This window comes from Oryzias melastigma, linkage group LG1, assembly GCF_002922805.2.
Source record: "Oryzias melastigma strain HK-1 linkage group LG1, ASM292280v2, whole genome shotgun sequence".
Lineage (NCBI taxonomy): Eukaryota > Metazoa > Chordata > Actinopteri > Beloniformes > Adrianichthyidae > Oryzias > Oryzias melastigma.
In genome coordinates, this window is record NC_050512.1 from 1,983,609 (window position 1) to 2,006,980 (window position 23,372).

A 23,372-nucleotide genomic window follows, 5' to 3' on the forward strand; every position below is an offset into this window, starting at 1 on the left:
GGATCCTTCCTTTGGATTTGAGTCAAATGCAGATTCTTGAAAAGATTAGACGTAAAGCGACCAAGAGCTCGTGTCTACGAGCCGTTCAAGTACATGTGTTTGTGTCCTCAATGCTGCAGAATTGTGAGAATCAACACTTATTGCAGAGAACGGGTAAAGTGTGAAGCTTCATCTATTATTAAACTCACAATCGACCTTTTGTGAGAGCGAGCTCCAGAGGGCAAAGTTCAGGGAATGAATTCGTCTTTTAAAAGTGGATTTGAGCTCCCAGCAGGATTTTCTATTATCCTGTAGAAAGCCACCGTGGGATGAAGTGGAGATGCAGGAAGAGCAGCCCTATGGTTTCCACTCCTAACATGCTTCCTGTTTGGTTCTTCTGCAGGATGAGGTCAATCAAATCATGGAAACAAACTTATGGCTCAGACATGTGAGTATTCACAGGTGCACACAAACACTGGTCACTAGCTGTGGTAGAACATTCATGTCAGACTCAGATGTTGATGCAGGAATTAATCTCTTCAAATTAAGTCTTGAACTCCAATAATTTAACATCACCGGCTCAATAAAAAGAAAAAAAACATTGCAGGCCTGTTGTTCCTCTTTCAAAACAATGAAAGTGTTGCAATAATCCAACACGATTCAGTGGGTCGAGGAAAGACAACGGGTCCGTGCCAATACGACCCAGCCTGGTGCACCTTAGCTCCACCACTTCCACTCCCGACTCCCGCTCTGTCTCCCCAATCCGGAAAAGCGGGTCTCCAACTTTCAAGCTCACCAGCCGCTTTTCACTCAGAAGTTAGCCTTTATTCTGAACTCCCCGTTCAGATTTCACTGCTATCTGTTGAGGGGTTTCGCTCCAAAAACATCAGACCCTCCGCTTGGATTTCTAAATTAAAGTACCACCGGGATATATGTTGTTTACATTGTTGGAAATGAACTCTGGAATAGAGGGGTTAAGTACGGTGGCCCCTAAGAGCTAATGGCATTGATGAATCAACAAAAAACATATTTATGGAAGTGTTTCTCTTCCATCAACTCTGTATATTTTTAAACTTTACTGGACGTCACTGGAAAAGGGGCCTGGGGGGTCTGGGCCCCCACTGCAGTCTCCACTGAGGCAATCGTTGGGGGTCATGGCTGGTCGGGCTGCCCCGGTCCCGTTAGGGCCTGACCAGTGCTTGCTCTTCTGGCTGAGCTGGGGCGTGCGCTCTCTGTGCTCCTGTGCCTTCCCGCTCTCTGGCGTGGGGAGCCTCTGCGGTGGCCCCACGTGCCTGGTTGGGGTGCTTGGCGGGATTGCCTGGCGGATTCAAAGTTTAAACCATAATCAATACAAATAAAGTTTAGCATACAATTCCTTACAGTTACATGGGGTTTATGCAAATATACACTTTGTGTGTTAGAAGATCAACAACCCCCTGTTGTGACAGTAATCACAAGAGGCTCTCAGCGCTTTTCTGTTTGCTCAGCTGTTGGACAGGACAAGTTAGGAAAAAATAAATAGATAATATATTAAATAAAACGCTTTTGCAGTGAATTTTTTTGGGGGGGTTGTTTGATTTGTACTTCAGGGCCACCGTAGTTTAAAGACTGGAAATCAGTCATCTGAAAATTGTCTTTGTGTTCTTGATGTCTAAAAAAAGCTTTGCTCATTCTTCGAGGTTAAAGATAGAGCTGAAGGTATTCACATGAACAGAACCTCTACATCAGCTTTTTTCCACAGTCTGGGTCAGAACCGGCGCTGTGTTTTTAATGAAAGCCCTGATAACATGTTTTGCAGATTTACTTACAGCCTCCATGCAATTTGTTTCTAAATTAATTAATTCTGTTTTGTGAAGTTATAAAATAGCTTCTGCATCTGTTCACAACAGGGTTTTTAGTCCAACTCCATTACAGAATGTGGTTCCACCTTTTTATTTTTTGAACATTTTTATTTTTAAATTTTCCTTTTTTCTATAAAAAAAGATATCCTGATATGAAAAAGGTATATCCATCCATCCATCTGAACAGTGATTCCCGTTTTGGGATCACAGGGATGCTGGAGTCTATGGTTTACATTTATATTTCATTAGTTGGAGTTCAGGCCCCGTATGAACTGGTGGTTTGTCCAGGTTGTACCCCGGCTTTGCCGGGGTACAACTGTAGCTGGGTAGACTCCAAAAACCACATGACCTTGACCTGGAAAAAGAAGATACAGAAACTAGGCTTGAGTGGCATTAAGATAATACTGTACTCCGCGGTGTCTAAAAATAGACACAGGGTCATTTTCAATACCGTCATTAGTGACTTACTAAAGACATGATTTTTATGACTAAAAATAAAAAAATACAATTAATTTAATTCCTAAAGCTGAATGTGTGTTCAGTGGTACTCATTGTAGTTTAAATTTTCTCTTCAAAAAATTTTTTAACAAGAAATAATCTGCTGGGGAGCAGCGAGACAGACGCCCGAGCGAGTGACGGGAAGAAAGGCCACTGAGACCTGTTCAGTGGGCTTGTGGCAGAAGAGGAGTGTTGAACTCAATCACACAGGGGGCCAAAATCCAAAACACACCTTAGGTCGCGGCCGCACAGGATAAACATTTATTGAACACTCTAAAACTACATTTTTAAAACTTTAAAACTGTAACTTTTTAACATAATTATGAATAATGAAAAGTCAGGAACATTGTTCCAGAATGAATCAACTTAAACCTTAAATAAGTTTCAATATTTTACTCTCCATAAAAATATATTTTGTCAAAATTATACGAGTTAAAAATGAGCACAAGATAACATCGGGACATTAATAGCAATAAAATGAAATGATCTGGAGGGCCGGATAGAATTACTCCGAGGGCCGGATCCGGCCCCCGGGCCTTGACTTTGACATGTGATCTACAGACTTGTACTCCTGATGAATGAAATTAGCTGGAAGTTCTTTCTTTAATTACATTTAAGTGTCTATTTTTCCTCCCCATGACATCAAAACATGACGGCTGCTCTGGAGAGGCTTCCTCACGCCTGAAACACCTCATCAAATGACAACTCGCTGATGATAATTGTCTTTGGACGTCATTCGTGAACGTTTCTGCTCAGTCGAGTTGTGACAGCAGGAGCTTCTAAAACCACATTTATCTCCTAGTCTTCAACCAGAGACGCACAGAGATGATCTGTGATCATTTCCCATGAGCACGCTTCAGGTTTAGCTGCAGATTTCAGCCTCTGTGCTGGAGCAGAGACAACAATCAACACCTGAATCTGCTGGGAAGCATTCAGCCGTTTCTAATGCAACTCCCTGGAGGGAGAAATGGAAAACCAGCGTCGCATGAACTGGTTAATTAAAATCTCCCCAGTTAGATCTTGGAAATAATCCACTTAGCTAATGAATGAATTCATCATAAATGCCATTAAGAAGGTAAAATAATAAAAAGTTACCTTCAGATTCGTGGAGAGAATTACACAGAAAGGAGTCATGAATCTGAGTTTGTGTAATAAAGTTGTCACATATATTTATCTTTGATTAAAAATGACTACATTTAGTGAGCAACAATCAGACTGTTGAATTCTGCTCCTCAGATTTGGAACGACTACAAGCTGCGCTGGACGCCGGCAGAGTTTGATGGGATCGAGTTCATTCGAGTCCCTTCAAATAAGATTTGGAGACCCGACATTGTTCTCTATAACAAGTAAGATGCTCAGCTTCCTTATTTCCCAACAGTTTCACTGGAATAACATCTCAGCTGTTATATTTATGACTTTAACAGCATTTAGTGGGCAGGAATATAATTATTGTCATAGTATTCTGTCTTTTTGAGTGTTATTGTGCTTTATAATAAACAAATGTAACATTTTCTTGACAGGTTTTTGTTTTTCTCTGGGTGTTAATGCTTTCACTAATCACTCAGATGCATCAGAATTTGCTTTAGTTTGTGTGGAAAAAGTAAGTCGGCTGCAGTGCCTGCCTGCTTTTGGTCTCCTGTCCTTCCAAAGCTTCATCTGCTCCGCCTGACCCGTGTGATGTTCATGAGTTACCATGGGAACATACATGTAGAAGAAAACACTGAAGCACCAATAACAGCACTTCAGAGACGTGGACAAGTTGCTCCTCCGCAGAGAGTGGTCAAAGTTTCCAGAGGTTGTAAGGAGTGGATTCCTCATGACCTCAGACCTCTATGTAGCAAATGCTACACAGACATCATGACTCCTCCCACTCTGTACATGTGGCTCTTCCGGCCCCTCCCCTCAGCAGGAGGTTGAGGAGCGTTGGGAGTTGTGATTGTAAACTCGAGTTTTAATGAGTCACTCACCAAAGTGAATCAAATCATTTGAGTCACTGAGTCACAAACCCAAAGAGTGCAAAGTAAGACCTGTTACGCCCAAATTATTCATATTACTTAATTAACTATAAAAAAATCAAAGCAAATCATTTCAAAGTGGGACAGAAAAAAGTAATTATTTCACATTAGAAACATGTATTATTCTGTCCTAATAACTCAAATTCAATTTCTGGAAAAAGAAAATGAAAATAAATAAAATGCAAATGTGGGAAAATATTCTTATGAGCTAAATAAAAAGCAGAAAACAACTGAGTTTCTATGAGGTTTGTAGTTTTATTACACGCACGGTGGGGCAGCGGTCAGCGCTCTTGCCTCACAGCGAGAAGGCCCTGGTTCAAATCCCGGCTGGGACCTTTCTGTGTGGAGTTTGCATGTTCTCCCCGTGCATGCGTGGGTTTTCACCGGGGACTCCGGCTTCCTCCCACCGTCCAAAAACATGCTTCATAGGTTAATTGGTGACTCTAAATTGCCCCTAGGTGTGAATGTGAGAGTGGATGTGTGTGATTGAGGCCCTGTGACAGACTGGCGACCTGTCCAGGGTGTACCCCGCCTTTGCCCATCAGTAGCCGGGATAGGCTCCGGCACCCCCGCGACCCCGAAAGGGAAGAAGCGGTCAAGAAGATGAATGAATGAATGAATAATATTATTGGAGCAATGAAATTAGCAATTTGGATACCAAGGTCAGTTTATGTTTTAAAATGTGTTAGAATTGATTAATTTTCTTTTATTTGCTTTACAAGACATAAAATGAAGAATGAATTTAATAATATGGTGGCAGACTATCAGAACAAAGCAGCAGCTGAGCAGAGGAAGCAGCTCCTCCTAGTGAAACAGGCTGATGAGCTAAAGCTAAGCTAAGCTAAAGCTAAGCTAAAGCTAAAGCTCAATGGATTCCTACAAGCCTCTGAGCGAGGCGTAGTTGCTGAGAGGTTCTTTCAAACAATTCACCTCCAAACGAGACGAACTGCTCTGTGATTGGTCAGTTATGAGTCCTGACTCATGATTCAGCTCGGAGCAAGGCGCTGTTGGGGTATCCGGTGAGCTCTGAGTCCTGAATCATGAATCATCGCTCATATGATTCAGCTCAAAACGAGCTGAATCATATGAGTCCTGACTCAAATCTGCCCATATGAAAACTACGTTTTTTTTGTTTGTTTTCTCAGGCTTATTTGGCATTTAGCTAATATTTTCGCTTGCCATTAGGTTTAGAATTTTCAGCTCTCAGCTTCAGTGTTTTCAAATATTAATTTCAGCATCCAGCAGCCAAATTCAGCTTACAGCATTCACACTAGTATTATCACAGCTAATGCTATATATCTAGTCCATAACTATATTAAAAGTTACGGTTTTAAAGTTTTAAAACTTTTAGAGTTTTCAATAAATGTTTATCCTGTTTGGCCGACGACTTAAGGTGCATTTTGGATTTTGGACCCCTGGTGTGATTGAGTTTGACACCCCTGATCAAGTGGAACATATAAAGCTCTTGTGTTGACATTCATGGTTAAGTGTCCCGGTCTGTTTACATTTTTTTTTCTTGTTTTGACCTTAAAACATATTTTCTTATTTGAAACCACTTCTGTGTAATGTACGCCATTTATCATGCATATTTTGGAAACCAAAAAATCTTGTTCCTGCTTCACATTTAGCGCGGTTGGCGACTTCCTGGTGGAAGATAAGACCAAAGCTTTGCTGAAGTTTGATGGCACCATCACCTGGGTTCCTCCTGCCATTTTCAAGTCCTCCTGCCCAATGGACATCACCTACTTCCCCTTTGACTACCAGAACTGCTCCATGAAGTTTGGCTCCTGGACCTACGATAAAGCCAAGATTGATCTGGTGCTGATTGGATCCAAGGTCAGTGTAACTTTATCATGCTTGTAAAATAAAGACAGAGTTCCTGTTGTTAAGATTTTTGGATTTCCATAACACGGACTGGGAATGTTCCACTTCCACAGAGCCTACAGAGTTAATGATCTGCCACTGCACTTAATATCTGTTCATCGTTTTGAAAATCCAACTGAACAAATCTCTCAGTTCTCCCGCCTTCACTCATCCGTAGGTGAATCTGAAAGACTTTTGGGAAAGTGGCGAGTGGGAAATCATCGATGCTCCTGGCTATAAGCATGACATCAAGTATAACTGCTGTGAGGAGATCTACCCGGACATCACCTACTCCTTCTACATCCGCCGCCTGCCTCTCTTCTACACCATCAACCTCATTATCCCCTGCCTCCTCATCTCTTTCCTCACAGTGCTGGTTTTCTACCTCCCCTCTGACTGTGGAGAGAAGGTCACGCTCTGTATCTCCGTCCTGCTCTCCCTCACTGTGTTCCTGCTCGTTATCACCGAGACCATTCCCTCCACTTCCCTGGTAATTCCGCTCATTGGAGAGTACCTGCTCTTCACAATGATCTTCGTCACGCTCAGCATCGTCATCACCGTCTTCGTTCTGAACGTGCACTACCGCACGCCCATGACCCACACCATGCCTGGCTGGGTGCACTTAGTGTTCCTCAAAGTGCTGCCCAGGATCATGCTGATGCGGAGACCGATTGATGAAGATGGCAAGGATGGGGGGTTGGACACCAGTGGGGAAGCAGGAGGAGCAGGAGGAGGGGGAGGAGGAGCAGGAGGAGGAAAAGGAGGAAAGAGGCGAAAAAATAGCTTGATGCAGGTAAGAGTCTCATCAGCAAAATCACAACTAAAATATGTAGCCGATTTTATGAGAAATATCCTCTCAACGTGGTCTGAAAACATTTTAGGGAAGAAATTAGTGATTTAAAACCAGCTTTTTGGTAATTATCTATAGTATATTGCTGCATTTATTTTAAAGTTAAAGTATTCAATAGAAGGGAAAACTTAATATACCTCCATTTAACAAAAAACCTTTTTAAAAATAAATAAAAAAACCTTATTTGACGTAAATAATTAAAATAATATTTTAATAGGGTCAATTCAATCAATTAAAAAAATAACCAATTAATCACAAACCTGGAAAAAATCAATCCCGATTAATTGCCACAGATTTTTTTTATTTAGTTAGAGTATTTACCAGCCACTTATTATCTGAAAATAATCATAATATGAAATCACATGCAAAATTGTAAATTTAAGAAATTATTAATTTTAACCCTCTGGAACCTAGAGTCTAAAACTCAGTTTAGGTCTGTATTTGAATTTTCTATATTTTCAATTTGAAAGACTACATGCATGCTTATTTGGTATCATTTTAATCAGCATAACCTCTCCTCTGTGACTCTACCTTTATTGTGTAATTTTTCCATGCTATATTCACACACTAGACATAAAATCATGCAAAAACATAAAATTCCTTCTGGAAAAATGGGATTCATTTTGCTGTAGACACCCCAAAAATGTTTAACAAACTGTTTTTACAACATTCAATGAAAGTTTTTGGTATAATTTTATAAAAGCTACAAGAACAAAGAACAAGATAATTAACATGTTTTGGAATGAAATGGAAAAAAACAAATCCAGACTAAAGTCACACCAGGCAGCCCAAAAAACAAGAATTTCTCACTTCTGTCAGTTTGACATTTTTCCTGGAATTTTGGATTCTTTTGTTTCCTTTGCTTCAGATTTTTCTTTTTTTTTCTCATAAATTCTCTTAATTGTGTTTGTGAAAAATAATTGGTAGAAGTAGAAGTTTGATCCAGCTGGATTTCAGGTCGGCTGCTCACGGGTGGGGGCGTGTCTGTCCATTCTGAACTGCTCACCTCCCATAATCGGTGGGCGGGACTTTCACAGAGAATCACAGAGTTTTTGTAATTTTCAGACAATGCTGATCCTTGTTACTGTGGAAAATTCATGTCGGTCCCCATCCAAAATAAAATAATGATCGATTTCCTCTTTGGATTTCTCATAGCTCCACCCCCATAGCGGATGCACTGCTGCTGCATTACAGCCATTAGACTGACTTCGTTCTCCGCCTTATTTATTAAAATAAAAGATCGCTTTTGTCCAAAAACTACAAGTAAACACCATATTATCTCTTTCATTTAATAAAATCATCACAGAATGTAAAAAAAGTTTATTTTAAACAGAGTTTTATTACTCTGATCTCACAGCTGCACAGCAGGACGAGGCGGGTTAATAAATATTAAAGGGAATTAAAAAGGTTGTTCTAGATTAGGGGTGTCAAACACCCGACCCTCCAATGGTTTAATCCGGCCCAGTTATGAAGAGAAAAACATATGAAGATGCTGAGAAAAAAATCAAGTTTCTAGCCCATTCCTGTGGGGAGTTATGTGTACTTAAAGAAATGGCTGTAATGTATAATTCCACCACTAGGGGAGCAAAGGAAAAGTAAAACCCGTATAATAGATGGGGAAATGAACAGTATATTTTTGCAGGTGCGTGCCACATTGCTCATAAAATGTATTAGGTGTGACGGCACATTTACCAAAATGTCGTTGTAAAAACGAGAAAGATTGACCTGGAGTGTCGAGCTTTCCAGGAAAAATAGACAAAACAAACTCAAAGCTACAGAAAACAAGTTGACTATTGGTTATTTAACTATGATGTTACTGATCCACTTGAGGTCAGACAGGCTGAACCAAAATGAGTTTGACACTCCTGATCGTCACAGAGCCTTCCCGGGGGGCACATTGATGTTTGACGTCAAAATTGAGTCGATATTTCATCCAATTAGAGGAAAACATAATTTTAACTTTTGCTTTCATACCATTGTTTTAGTGTGGGAAATACACGAACAGTAGAAATTCAATCTGACATAAAAAACAAAACGAAGAATTCTGGTTCAGATAGTTTACGTTCATTTGACATCAATGTGATACCTGCTGTTAAACATCAAACTGACATCAATTCAATATCAAAACAGTTATGTGGCCCTCTCAAGAAGAAGTTTGGGGCGCCCTGCTCTTGATACGTCTGTTGTAAGCCCACATCACTATAACTTCCACCCTGTGCTTCACTGCAGACAGGCTGCTCTCCTCAGCCAAAGAATAATCCTCCTTCCTTCAGTCTTTCTGCTGATGTACTTAAAACATTCAGTGCCTGCTGACCTCAGCTCTGCAGCTCTTTTGATTTGGGTAAAGTTTTTTTTTTCTTCTTTTTTGCTACACCTGTCTCGTCAGCAACCTGCTGTCAGCCATTTAAGTTTTTTTTTTTTGTAGCAACATCCAGTTTGTGTGGAATCCATATCAGTTTTTCAGTTTGAAATCTCCAGGCGTGTTTATTACCTGCATGTACACATTCACACTATAGAGATTCTCCTGCTCTTTTCCGTACGGTTTTCAGCACGAAAAAACTCAATAACACTTTCAGTGATTTCATCAATCTTGGTATCAAAACATTCAGCTTGTTCAGAACATTACTGCTGGTATTTTTGGTATTTATAAACTCTATAGTTTGAAATATTGAGCAAAATATCCCCCAAACGAAATGAATGAAAAAGTCTTCAAATGTCATAATTTTCAGTAGATTAGCAACAAGAATTTACATTTATTCATGGCCTATGCTTTCATCTTTATAGTAATTTTCAAAAAAAAAAATGGAGTTTACTTAATATTTTATACCTTTTTTATAGATATTTATACCTAGCTGAGGTTTTAATAAGCTAATTTAGAGTTTATCAATATAGGGTAATATTTTTTACTAGTTTTCTGTTACTGAGGTATTTTAGGCAATTATGGAGTTTAGCTAGTATTTAAGCAATTTGCTATTTTTTTTCTTTTTTTGGCTAATTTGGCATCTACTGAGGTTCTTTAATACTCATTTGGAGTTTAGATAATATTTTAGCTACATGCTAATGTTTTTGACCAATTTATCTACTGAGGTTTTTTTTATCTTTAGAGTTCAGCTTCTATTTTAGCAACAGGCTAACGTTTTTGACTAATGTAATTTACTGAGGAATTTTGTAGGCAGTTTTGGAGTTTAGTATTTAAGTAACAAGCTGGTATTTTGGGCTAGTTTGGCATCTACTAAGGTATTTTTGGCCTATTTTTAGTTTAACTCATATTTACGCAACACTAATTATTTTTGCAATATTGGCATGTATTAGGGATTTTTAAGCAATTCTGATACTTTTTTTTTTTTAGAAATTTAGGTCAACTTCAGTGCTCTTCCATAGTTCTTTAACAAAATTTCCAGTGTTTTAGCATATTTTACATTTTGTAAATAGCTTTTGCATTTTCAGTAAATCCCTTCAGCAGTTAAAGTAAATTGCGTCACCATTTTCAGCAAAAAGCTTCAGCACCTTTAGTGACTATTTTCAGCTAAAAGCATTCACTTTAGCATTATAATAGGTAATGCAGCTTTTCTAGTTTGTTTTGTTGCTTGCAAACTGTTGCAAATGAATAGAATTCATTCAGTAGGTGCTGTTATTACTGAAATGGTGGGTGAAGTCACCACCTGCTTTGTATTGAACATGACTGTCCGTCTAAACGCTGTTGTTCGCTGCACAGGTAGAAACATGTTTTCTGGAGAAGAGGATGAAGCACTTTTGTAAGATACTTGCTGCATTTTATGGCTTAGATATTTGAATGTAACCAGAACGACTCTACACTCAGCTTTAGGCTTTAAACTTAACTTCTGATGATTCACGCCACAATTATTAGATAGTTGATGAGAAACAACTGCCATCATGGTGGTGTGCATCTATTATCCGTTTCATGCTATTTCTAGGTTGCTCGTAGGTTTAAGTCTTAGTAGCATGCCCTCATATGGGGGTTGACCAGTACAGATTCTGCAGGTTGTCTTAGTAGCGTGCCCTCATACCGGGGTTGACCAGTACAGATTCTGCAGGTTGTCTTAGTAGCGTGCCCTCATACCGGGGTTGACCGGTACAGATTCTGCAGGTTTTGGGGTCATATGAAGGATCGTAGAAGCATTTTAAGGGGTGCACAAGTGTCTCTCAATTCCCCTGTGGCTCATGAGGTCACCTTAAGGGACGTTGTGATGATGGAACAAACCATTGTTTTGCATCTCATGAGCGTATTGTTAAGTATTTGTAACAATTTTAGAAGTTACACATACTTATGATGTACAAGTGATGCTATCGTAGGGTGTCCTTATGCTATACTCTAGTTGTTTGTATGGTGCGAGTACTGACTCCTGATATAAAGGTGCTCATGAAGGAAGCCCACATGAGTCACTCTCTGATTGTCTAATTTCATCATTTCTAATCTCCAGGTTGCACGCGAGGAGCCCATAAACCCACTTATGTGAACAGCATGTTGGACTTCTTGTAAAGTCCACAGGATTTGGGGCTCCAAGTGTCCGCTACTATGAATATTTTTGGGGTTTACTGAGTGGTCCGCGACCTTGATATTTCTCTGTCCATTTTTCACCCACAGACAACCTGTATCCACCCGAAAGGACAGCTGTGACTTTACAAGATAACTTTTGAACATGACTATCAGAAGCTCAAAGCCATTTTTAGTCATAATTCTTCTAAAAACCACAGCTTATAATTTTTTAACATAAAATGTTGTGTCTTGTGCTAAAAAAAGACAAAAGTTGGGTCGCCACAAGCAGAATATTTTCATCCAATCTAGGAATTATTTCTGTCTGATGTTTTGTTGAGGATGCAGCTCCTCAGAGACGCCGTGTCAGGACTTTTTTGTTGTGGAGGAGCAAAACAGGTTGATAAAAACACCTTAATTATTTATTGAATAAACAGAACCTAAGTTAAAGCATGTCAAAACAAAAGCGTATGCTAGGGACAGAGCTAAAGTGACACTCGAGGCTCTTACTGAGAGTAACAGAAAACACAGACTCATACAGGAAGTTGAACTTGTTGCTCGTTTCTCAGATCAATCAGAGTGACTTGCCGTGAGCTTTTCTACAGGATTCTCTTTCTGGCTGTTTAAACCAGGGATAGACTACTCCAGGCCTCGAGGGCCGCAGTGTCTGTATGAAATCCAGATATCCAAGCCCTGCTCATGACTGATTACCTCCAGTCCAACCAATTGGAACACGTCAGAGCAGGGTATGTTGGAAAACATGCAGGAATGTGGCCCTTGAGGACTCAGTTCCCCTACTTGACACTAAGCATTAAGGGGTTGGATTGGAGGGCTAAGCCACCAAATCGTCTCTAAGCGCAGCTGTGTCTGCAGCTCACCACTCCCCCAGGGGATGGATCAAATGCAGGGAACACATTTCATAGACTTGGTGTGAAGAAGAGGCTGAGACGATAGGATCTATTTTCAAACGGTTTAATGGAACAGAGCAAGGGCAAGACGTGGACAGCGTCTAAAAGGCAGGCAATGGTCAAAAACACAGAGGTGAGGCAGAAGAACGAATAAATAGGCAATGGTCAAAAACACAGAGGTGAGGTAGAAGAACGAATAAACAGGCAATGGTCAAAAACACAGAGGTGAGGCAGAAGAACGAATAAACAGGCGAGGGTCAAAAACAGAGAATCAAACTAGGAAAACTGCTCAGACTGACGGATAAACACAATCAAGACTTCGCACTGAAATAGAGGCCAGAGTGAGTTTAAATGCTGGTGGTTCTGATAAGGATGATGATGATGAGCTGTGCATGGAGAAGACTGAAGCGGTGGCTGATGGGAGTTGTAGTGAAGACAGGGCTGAAGAAGGTTTGTACTCAGGAGAGGGGTCCCTCTGGTGGTCGGAGGAGGACATGGCTGAGTGAGTCCTGACACCCAGGTGCGTGACGACTAATGGGACTTTAACTTTAATGTTCATGTACAGTTTTCAATGGGTATGCTGCGGGTATGGGTGAAGACAGTGAGACTCAGCCATGTTGTATGGATTTTTTTCATTTTTCTGACACCCCCCCCCCCCAATCCAGTAGACTAAACAAGGAGCCTGTCAGTGATGTTCAAGTGATAAGTGTGGTATTTTTGATATGCAGTTTGACTGTTAGAAATGGGGAAATTCAACAATCAGAGTGAACATAGTTAATCCTCTGGGCACTTACGTGTGCCCCCCACGAAGTTCATGGTCAGTAAGGAGCCAGTACATGCACCTTATTGATGACTAGAGTGTGATATAAGGACTCATGCTCAATTGAAAAAGCTTACTTAAATTCTAAACCGGCCAAGAGGGGACTGGTCTGGTCCCTACCGCTCAATGGAAACGAGGCATTAGAGGTGGGGGGTGCTGGAGGACAACAAAAACTACCCAACAAGCAGAAGTCACCATGAAAGCAAATGGTCCAAAATCAGCAGATGCTCACAGCCATGGCGTTTGGCTGGGTTGCAGTGGAAGATTGACCCTCCTTCAAGCCTCAGAGCAGAGAGTGAGGGTAGTTCCAAAGACCCCCCGGGAGCGGCTGCGTTGTCGGCTTGAGAGGTGGGACATGAGCTGTGAAAGCGACTCTGGAAAAGCTGCTGCTGCATTTTCTCCCGCTGGGTCTGTGGTTGTCAGATCCATCTTTCATAGCATGTGGTCTTCAAAGGACCAAAGCAGGCTGACAGAAAAACTTTAATAATTTATTGAATGGACAGACGCATAACAAAACACTAAAGAGCAAAGCGGAAACATCACGAGGACAAAACTGATGTGACATTCACAGATCTGACTCTTCACATTATCCTGGAGGACAGCACAGTGTTCAGCCAAAAGGGATGGGTTCTGTCCAGTCATTTCTGTTCAGCTGAATTCCATTCTGGTGTTTTGTGTTTGAGACAGTGAGCCTGAGGACTCTTGTAGTCAAAACTTGATATTTAATAAATATGTGATGAGGATTTTTGGAGACAATGCTGTGATTGTTGAATAAAAAAATCAGAGCTTTCACAGCAGAAATATTTTGAGCTGCAGTCGGTTTGCTGGGGATCAATTTGACCTGAACTTATTCTGAAAAGCTGAAGAAGGAAACCAGATGAAACTGGGAAACCTAAAAAATGATGTTAATTTTGTGAATTCAAGACAAACAAATATTTAGAAAAATGACATGATGCTTCTTTGGCTGTTTCTGTGTCTGTAGATATGCTGATGTAGAGAAAGAGGCGGAGCTAGCTTGACAGACATACAGTCAAGATCCATGTGCCACAACTTACTTCAGTAAAGCAAAAACATAACAGGACTTTGGAGCTAAAGAGAATCTATTAGAGCTTCAATCTATTCATGTAAAAACCACAAACCAGGTCAGAAATGCAGCGATTGACACAGATCTACATTTTGATAAACACATTGATCCAGTCACTAAATCAGACTCAAAATTATTTTTAAAGAGCCGATGTCGAATCAGGACCTGGAGAGACTAGTTCATGCGCTCATCTTTAAGTAACTTGACTACAGAACAAAAAAAATCAATCAGGAAACTGAAGAAATTCTGAACTCTGTTGCACACATTCACACTCCCAACTCCTCATTTATAGATGGACGGTCAGGGACCCCTTCGCGTTACTTTTTGACGTTTTGGGTGACCCCAACTCATCGTTTTTTGAAGTCACGGGTCCCCAACCCTCGGGATGCGGCACCGCATGCAGTGATGAATGTGGAACCAATACTGGGTTAGGGTATCGGTCTGTGTCCCAGTATTGGACCAGTCTGCATCCAGAGGGTTGGGACCCCTAATTTTTTCCCTGTCTGTGGCCCAGTACCAACATACACACTGCGGCCCTCGAAGCCTGGAGTTGCCTATCACTGTAATAGATTGTAAAATTCTGTTGCTGGTTTATAAAACGTTGAATGGTTTAGCACCAAAATACATGACTGACCCACCAGACATCTCGATCATCTGGATCCAGTTTTTGTCAGTTCCTAGAGGGAAAACCAAACATGTAGAAGCTTTAGTCAACTTCTATACTCCACAGATCTGGAATAGACTTCCAAAAAGCTCTAGATCCACTGAAACACTCAGTGTTCTTACTGCGTTTGATGTGTTTGTTTTCAAAAGTTTACATCTGCACTGTTACTTTAAAATTACTCTAAATTCTTTTTTTTTCACTTTCTTTCAAGTTTTTTTTTAAGATCACTTCTTTAATATTTCTTTTACATTTCTATTTTAATGTCAAGCACTTTCAGTTTCAAGTTTTAAGTTTATTGTTTTAGTTCCCATTTGAACATTTAACACAATATACAATAAAAACAAACAACCAATAAAAAAAGAAATAGGCAGAAGCTTATTAAGCTTATTCAATGCCTCTCCTTGAAAACTAAACAATATCTATGCTGATCAACAAAGAAATAGATACAATTAAAAAAACAATTTACGAACAAATACTAGTAAATCGAATCTTTTACATAGGTATGTTGTAATCATTCATACTTTTACATTTTTAAACTTTTTTTAAACTGCAAAAGTGAAGAACTTAATTTTATTTCATCACTCAATTGATTCCATAATTTTACTGTAAGAACTGAAACACATCTCATTTTAGCATTAGTTCAAGCTTTAACCTGTTCAAAATAATAAAGACCTCTTAAATTTTACTTACTACCCCTTAAAGTAAATAGCTTCTCTATATTTTTTGAAACCAGATTATGTTATACTCTATAGACAATTTCTAATACCTTGACATAAACAATTTCCTTTAATTTTAAACTATTATACAAACAAAATAAAGAATTTGTTGGTTCACAATATCCTGTTCTGTTGACTATTCTAATAGCCTTTTTTTGTAGTTTAACCAATGATTCAATAATAGTTTTACCTGCATTTCCCCAGATCTCTGCACAATATGAAAGATACGGAGCGACTAGTGAACAATAAACAAGAAACAAACTCTTTTTGTTCAATGCATCACAGATTTTAAACTGAATACCAATGGATCTAGAAACTTTACGTTTTATATGATTCATTTTTTAAATTGTTCTTGTGCATGAAATGTGCTTTACAGAAAAACTTGCCTTGCCAACAGAAACAAGTGCACTTGGTTCAAAGACTTGGAGCGAACAGGAAACCAAAGTACTGAAGATAAACTAAGCAGAAACTCTAGCCAAGGAGAAAGCAGGAAAAGGTCGCTGAGCTTCAAACACTTCCTGAGGGGTCAGAAAAACAGTTTTCTTCAAAGAAAATGGGCAGCGCTTTTGGTATTTAGCATCTTTTAAAAAACTGGATTGTGCTGAATTAAAAGGTTTTGAAAAGTTTTTTTTTTTTTTTACAATGTTTCTTAGCCTACACATTTAATGTCGAAGAATCTGCTTGTAATTTGATTGTGCATATGAGCTAAAGTAGGAGTGTCAAACTCAATCAAACAGGGGATCAAAATCCCAAACACCTTAAGTTGCGAGCTGAACAAGATAAACATTTACTAAACACTCTAAAACTACATTTTTAAAACTTTAAAACTGTAACTTGTGAACATAGTGATGAACTAGATATATAGCATTACCTGTGATAATGCTAGTGTGAATGCTGTAAGCTGAATTAAGCCGCTAAAGATGCTGAAATGAATAGCTGAAAACGCTGAAGCTGGTAGTTGAAAACGCTGAAGCTGATAGGCAGCTAAAATATTAGCTAAATGGCAAGTTAGCGAAAAAAAACAAAAAACTGAAAAAGAAATATTAGGTAAGGCAAAAATCTGTGACAGACTGGCGACCTGTCCAGGGCAAAACCCTGCCCATTAGCAGCTGGGTTAGGCCTCGGGAACCCCGGAACCCCAAAAGGGACAATGTGGCCAAGAAGATGAATGAATGGTGGTTAGCCAAAACAGCTAGCATAGAGCTGAAATATTAGCTGAACTCCACAATAGCCTAAAAAATCATAGTAAATGCCAAAATAGTGCAAAAATCTAGCAGAATGACCATTTTTAAAACAGTAACTTTTTAACATAATTATGAATAATAAAAAGGTAGGAGGACTGCACGGTGGCGCAGTGGTTAGCGCTCTTGCCTCACAGCGAGAAGGCCCCGGTTCGAATCCCGGCTGGGACCTTTCTGTGTGGAGTTTGCATGTTCTCCCCGTGCATGCGTGGGTTTTCACCGGGGACTCCGGCTTCCTCCCACCGTCCAAAAACATGCTTCATAGGTTAATTGGTGACTCTAAATTGCCCCTAGGTGTGAATGTGAGAGTGAATGGGTGTGTGATTGAGGCCCTGAGACAGACTGGCGACCTGTCCAGGGTGTACCCCGCCTTCGCCCTTCAGTAGCCGGGATAGGCTCCGGCACCCCCGCGACCCCGAAAGGGAAGAAGCGGACAAGAAGATGGATGGATGAAAAAGGTAGGAATATTATTCCAGAATAAATCAACTTAAACCTTAAATAACTTTCAATATTTTATTCTCCATAAAAATATATTTTGTCAAAATGATACAAGTTAGAAATAAGCACAGCATAACATCGGGTCATTAATAACAATAAAATAAAATGATCTGGAGGGTCGGATAGAATTACCTGGAGGACCTGATCCGGCCCCTGACTTTGACACAAATGAACTAAACTGTTTCGTCTCTTTTCATCAGGTAGATGATGGCTGGTATCAAAACAAGTTGCTTCATGAAACACAAGTCTTGTGTGTTTAAGCTGGAGATTAGAAAACACTACAATGCTGACTTCCAGCAGGGTTGTTTGACATCTGGTCAGAAAGCCTCCTCAAGAGACGTTATGAACAAAGCAGAACAGGGGGAGGTCCCATGGCCCAATGAGCTGGAGGAGGTGGCAGAGAGAAAAGGGAAACATGGAAATCAAGCCACCACTTTCAAGTTCATCCAGCTTGTTCTGCTCTCTCCAGCAGGTTGGAGGAGGGTCCCTCAACTGTTTGGAATATGGAGACTGCAAGCACTCGTCCATGGACGGCTGTACTGGAAAGAAGTGTCTCTGCCCTTGCCAGCATGGCAGGGAAACCCCAGAAACGGCAGCGAGCGTGCAGATGAAACATCAGCTGAGTCAGCAGAGCATCAATACGGTGGTGGCCTTCTCCGTGGTTTCTCCTGAGATCAATCAAGCCATAGAGAGCGTCAAATACATCGCAGAGAACATGAGGAGCAGGAACAAGGCCAAGGAGGTGAGAGCTGTGTTCTTACCCCGACAGTTCACTCCATGTTAGCTTCAAATCTGACAGAGCTCTGATCACTCTGATCATCTTTTGATCTATTGCTTTAAAATAGTTTAAAAATAAGGAAAAGAAAGTAGTGAGCATGGTGTTTAATTTTAAATTCAGATTGCACTAACGATAGACTCATCCCCATTTCGCTGAGAATGAATGATTTGCTATTGAATAAGTCAAACTTCCTCGTGAATCCATGTAATTAACTGTGACTTAGAATAACAGAAAATGTAATTAAAAAACACATGATAAAATACTTTTAACATTGGCGCAACACCATGACAGTTTCATTCTTTGAGAATGTTTCACTAAATAATATAAATTCTGACAAATTTTGTGTCTCCTATTAATAATCAGGTGTCAGCAAAGAGTTACTTTTAAATAAAAAAAAAACAAACAAGACAAGCAATTTATCTTACTGAAAAGCCAGTGTTTCTTCTTAATTCCTTTAGAAAAACATGAACATCATCAAAACCAGTATAAAAAAGAGAGCAAAAAATATTTATTTATTTATTTATTTATTTCGACTGTTTCAGTCTTCAAAATCCTTAAATGTGATAAACATAAGTTTGTCAAATCAGCACAAAAATATGTTGCAAAGATGTAAAAATATGTAGAGAACAATATAAATAAATAAACAAAAAATAGAACCAAAACATCCTAAATCACAAAACACACACATTGTATTAATGAAATGCATGTATTCAAACTCCTTTTCATTCATACGCTGGGAGCCATGTTGCTGTTTAAATCAGCTCCAGTTATCCGGTTAACTCTTTCCGGCAGTGATAAATACAGTGGGAAATCTCCCACAGGACAGAAGACACCTTTGATATGTAAAACCTGCAGCTCAGCGAGCTTTGTTGGGATGCCTGCTGCTTTGTTTGACACTTTGATGTGATTAGCACGGCTTCTTCTTCCTGAATAAATCATGAATCGAATTTCTGTGGACAGAAAAAAAAAAAAAAAACTTACTTCACCCTTTGTTATGAAACTGCTACCTCCAGCCTATTATTTATGGAACCGTTTGTGAATCAAAATAAAAGTCAATATTGGAAATGGAAAAAAAGCAATTCTCTGAACAGCTTTTTCTTGTTCAACACAGCTCAGTCTGTAACTTAATTAGAATGATAAAGAAAATGGCATTTGACATTTCATTTTCAAAAAGTTCTTCAGTAAATTTGTACCAAAACTCAATTAGACATTTGAAATTTCAAAATTTAAATGGATTAACAGAAATGCTTTTTCATTTTCACGATGTAACTGCATTACTTGTCTCTTTAATAAGAAGAAAAAGCAATTCTCTAAACTGTTTCCATTTTCTATGCCAATATCTCACATTCTGTGACATAATTAAAGTGATAAAGCCAACGAAGACTGCTTTTTCTTTTTCACATCCTGCCATGCAAAAAGTGTCTCAAATCATTTGAGTTAGCAGTTCCAAGGGGCTCACGACGAGGATGTCAGAGCTCCTCCTCCTCTGCTTTGGTAGGCAAACGACAATAAAAAAGAAAAGATAAATCTCATCTTGGAGCTTGTTTTTCCTCCTCTTCCTTCCTTTTTCTCTGTATAAGTCAGTGAGAACGGCATGTTGTTTGCTGACAGCACAAACCAAAGCAGAGGAGGAGGAGCTCTGACATCATTGTGGTGAACTGCTAACTCAAACTGATTTATGAGACACTTTTTGCGTTGTGAGATGTGAAAACTAAAACGCCGTCTCCATTGGTCACTTTAATTATGTCACAGAAAGACCGGTGTTGAAGAAGAAAAAGCCATTCGGAGAATTTCTTTTTTATTTAATTTAAGAGACAAGTAATGCAGTTACATTGTAAAAATGAAAAAGCATTTCCAGTATTGACTTTTATTTTGAATTATGAGTCACAAACGCTTCCATAATTATTTGCTGCAAACTTTTCAATGATCTGTTTTGTGCTCACCTCACTAGTTAAAAAACAAAGAATTATTTTCCCGTCATGGCTCCTGACCTTGTTCGTTTGCACCATTTTCTTCTCTCTTTGGTTCACAGGTGGAGGATGACTGGAAGTACGTTGCCATGGTGATTGACAGAATCTTCCTCTGGGTCTTTGTGACCGTCTGCGTCTTGGGAACCCTGGGACTTTTCCTGCAGCCGCTTTTCAGCTTCCTTTCGTAACTGTTACCTGTAACTAACAAACTAACCAGCTGAAAGGCTTTGAATCGGGTTGTTGTGCTGATTCTGCCCTGAGCAGATGGCTGAGAATGAAAGAGAGCTTTGAGTTTAAATAAAGAAACAATCAGTTTTTAAAAGAAACCACTTAAAGTCTATTAAGTGACGGTGCTACAGTCGGTGTTTACATGACCTTCACAGAAGGTAAGAAGATAAGAAGAGGCTGGGTTCTGAAAACATTTCTCCTTGGATGGTTGGGTTAATTTAGAGCAATGGTGAACCAAGAAATAACAGATGTATGTCTATAAAATGCAGTTCCAAGCCAATTTGGTTCAAAGTTTAGCTTGTGAGGGACATAGCCTATGTGTCAATGATCAAAACATTTATTTATGCTTTTGATTAGGTTGTGTTTTCTTAAACCAAGTATCCCCTATTTTTTACTTAGTGGAGATTACGTCAGGAGACCGTTTTTTTTTCTTTAACATGTAAAACTTCAGTGACATTGGAAGGTGTTGTTGCTACATCTATGGATCAAAACATTCTCTGACAAATGAGTTCTAACATTTTACAAACATTTACAGCTTCCTGTTTTAAACCTGGTAACCAGATTCTTGCCAAACGAGAATAAAGGAGTTGTGGGTGTGTGAGGGTGAATGGTTTAAAAGGATTTAGATTGGTTCAGTCTGTATTAGTACTCACTAGAATAATTCATATCAACTTTAAATTCCCATTCCAATCATCTTCTGATCTACTTTCAGAGTCTTCCCAGTGGAATTAGGGTGTAATCAGACCGGGTCAGGTCCTGAACCTTGTGTTTCTGTATTCAGACTGACTTCAACTGGACATTTCTGTACCAGACCGAAGCTTGTAAACAAAACCACCTGGGAATTAGGAGGGCGGGGCAAAGCAAGGAGAGGAAGAATAATACAAGTCCTGTACTTTGCATTTCTTGCCAGGATAGTTCACTTATCCAGACGTTATATTTCAATGACCAGTTCTGAACGTTTGTATCAACGACAGGAAGAACACTTCTTACTGCAGCTTTAAGACGTTCTCACTCCAGACTCGTCACATACTGACATTTGGTTAAGGAGCCTCCGCGTCAGAAATTCACGGTTTGAGTCTCCCTAACTTGTTTTTTTACATGCTGACTGTTCCAATTAAATCATAGATCTCCAACCGCCAAGCCGCAAACCGGAACCAGCCCAGTACCGGAACACACTGTTACTCTAATCTAGTACTGGCATCCTAACCCAGTTCGTACCTGATACCACATCTGGTAACAGTTTGGGTCTGGTACCACATCCGGTACTGCATCCAGTACCATGTCCGGTGTCAGGCTAGGATACTGGTGCCGGGTTTGGGTGCATGCACTGGATGTGTTCCGAGGACCAGTTTACTTCTGATGATGTGTTCATTACTGCATCTGGTACCGCATCCAGTACCACGTCTGATACTGCATCCGGTACCGTGTCCGGTATAGGACTAGGATATTGGTACCTGGTTTGGGTGCCGGCGCAGGACGTGTCCCTGTTTTGGCAATCTGCCGGTCCAGCTCTTCCTCCTCTGTTGGCTCCGCCTTCCCAACAGGACACCAGCTGGATCTCGTCAGTGATTAGGAGTGACTGCTTCTACCCTAATTGTGTATCAGGAGCCAACACGATGAAGAAACTCGAGAAGATCTCTTCTGTACAAAACTCTGAACCGTGTGGGAAAGGATACTTATGGGAAAACTGAAGCGACAGCCGGTAAGTCCTTGCTCTCATCCCCTGACTGCTGACAAGTTCTGGATGGCCTGTTGTTTGCTCTATGGCATTCAGTGACACTTACCTGCTAGCTAAAGCTCATTTAGTTATTTACCTGGTGGTTTTTCTTCTGCTGTTGAAGGTTTTTCACCTGAAGTGGTTTTTCAGGTGAAGGAAGCTTAAGTGAAGCTTTAAAAAACTCTAAAGTCAACTGGAGCTGACGTGCCTGGTACTGCATCCAGTGCAAGGTCTGGTTTCGGGCTAGGGTATTGGTACCAGGTTTGGGTGCTGGCACGTGATGTGTCCCGAGGACCAGTTTGCATCCGGTACCGTGTCTGGTACCACATCCAGTGCCACGTTTGGTAGTGCATCTGGTATTGCGTCCGGTGTCCTGCTAGGGTATTGGTGCCGGGACTGGACGTGACCTGAAGACCAGTTTAAGATAAGATAAGAAGATAAGAAAACCTTTAATTGTCCCACAGTGGGGAAATTGCAATATGCAACAGCGCAGGTACAGAGATAGATAGAGATACAGGAAAAAAAATAAAATAAAAATATACATTATAAAGAGCTAAGACAATTGCGTCAGATGCTGCATCCGGACCGCGTCCCGAAGGTTGCGGACCCTTGCTTTTACAAAGGTTAAAAAAACAACGAGGTGGGGACACCCAAAAACGTCAAAAAGTGCTGCGGAGGGATCCTTAACCAAACGTCAATATCTGTCGACTTGATGAGAATGTGTTTGCTGCTTTGGTTCGGTGGAAGCATGCTGCAAGGCAGATACTGAGGAGATGACGGCTATGAAAGAACACTGAAAAGTGTTTATGACGTATAGATTGTTGGGAAAACAGTGTGAGAAGAATTGTGTATCATGTAAAAGTTGTTTATTCAATGTTATGTCAATGAGTTGCTGTGTCATGTCGTTGCTCCACGTTTTTCCGCAGCTCTGTAATGCCCGGCTACAGTGAACGTTTTGTCTCCAGTTGTTCCACTCCGAGAACAGAGCAGATTCAGACTGAGACAGCTCAGAATGAACAGGAGATCAGTCTGATTGAGCATCTACTCTGGTATACTCAGACCGATTACCAGATTAAACTAACTCTGGTTCACTTTAAACAAACCAAATGTGTCCCAGTCTGAATACACTCTAAATTATGACTCCACCATTTTTAACCAAGAGCAAAAACCCTGTGTTGTTTTCTAGGACATAGTCCTTTCTAGACAC

General features: G+C 40.1%; 1 protein-coding gene across 1 annotated transcript in view; it reads left to right on the forward strand.

Annotated features, from left to right (window-relative positions):
* The window catches only part of LOC112137651 (neuronal acetylcholine receptor subunit alpha-3), a 38,035-nt gene extending 15,233 nt beyond the window's left edge, over positions 1 to 22,802 (forward strand). The window contains exons 3-8 of the mRNA XM_024260073.2: positions 383 to 427; positions 3,555 to 3,664; positions 5,962 to 6,169; positions 6,375 to 6,989; positions 17,942 to 18,214; positions 20,283 to 22,802. Coding sequence (XP_024115841.1) covers positions 383 to 427; positions 3,555 to 3,664; positions 5,962 to 6,169; positions 6,375 to 6,989; positions 17,942 to 18,214; positions 20,283 to 20,408 — 1,377 coding nt within the window. The 3' untranslated portion in view covers positions 20,409 to 22,802. The remainder of the gene's footprint in view (positions 1 to 382; positions 428 to 3,554; positions 3,665 to 5,961; positions 6,170 to 6,374; positions 6,990 to 17,941; positions 18,215 to 20,282) is intronic.
* Positions 22,803 to 23,372: the final 570 nt, after the last annotated feature.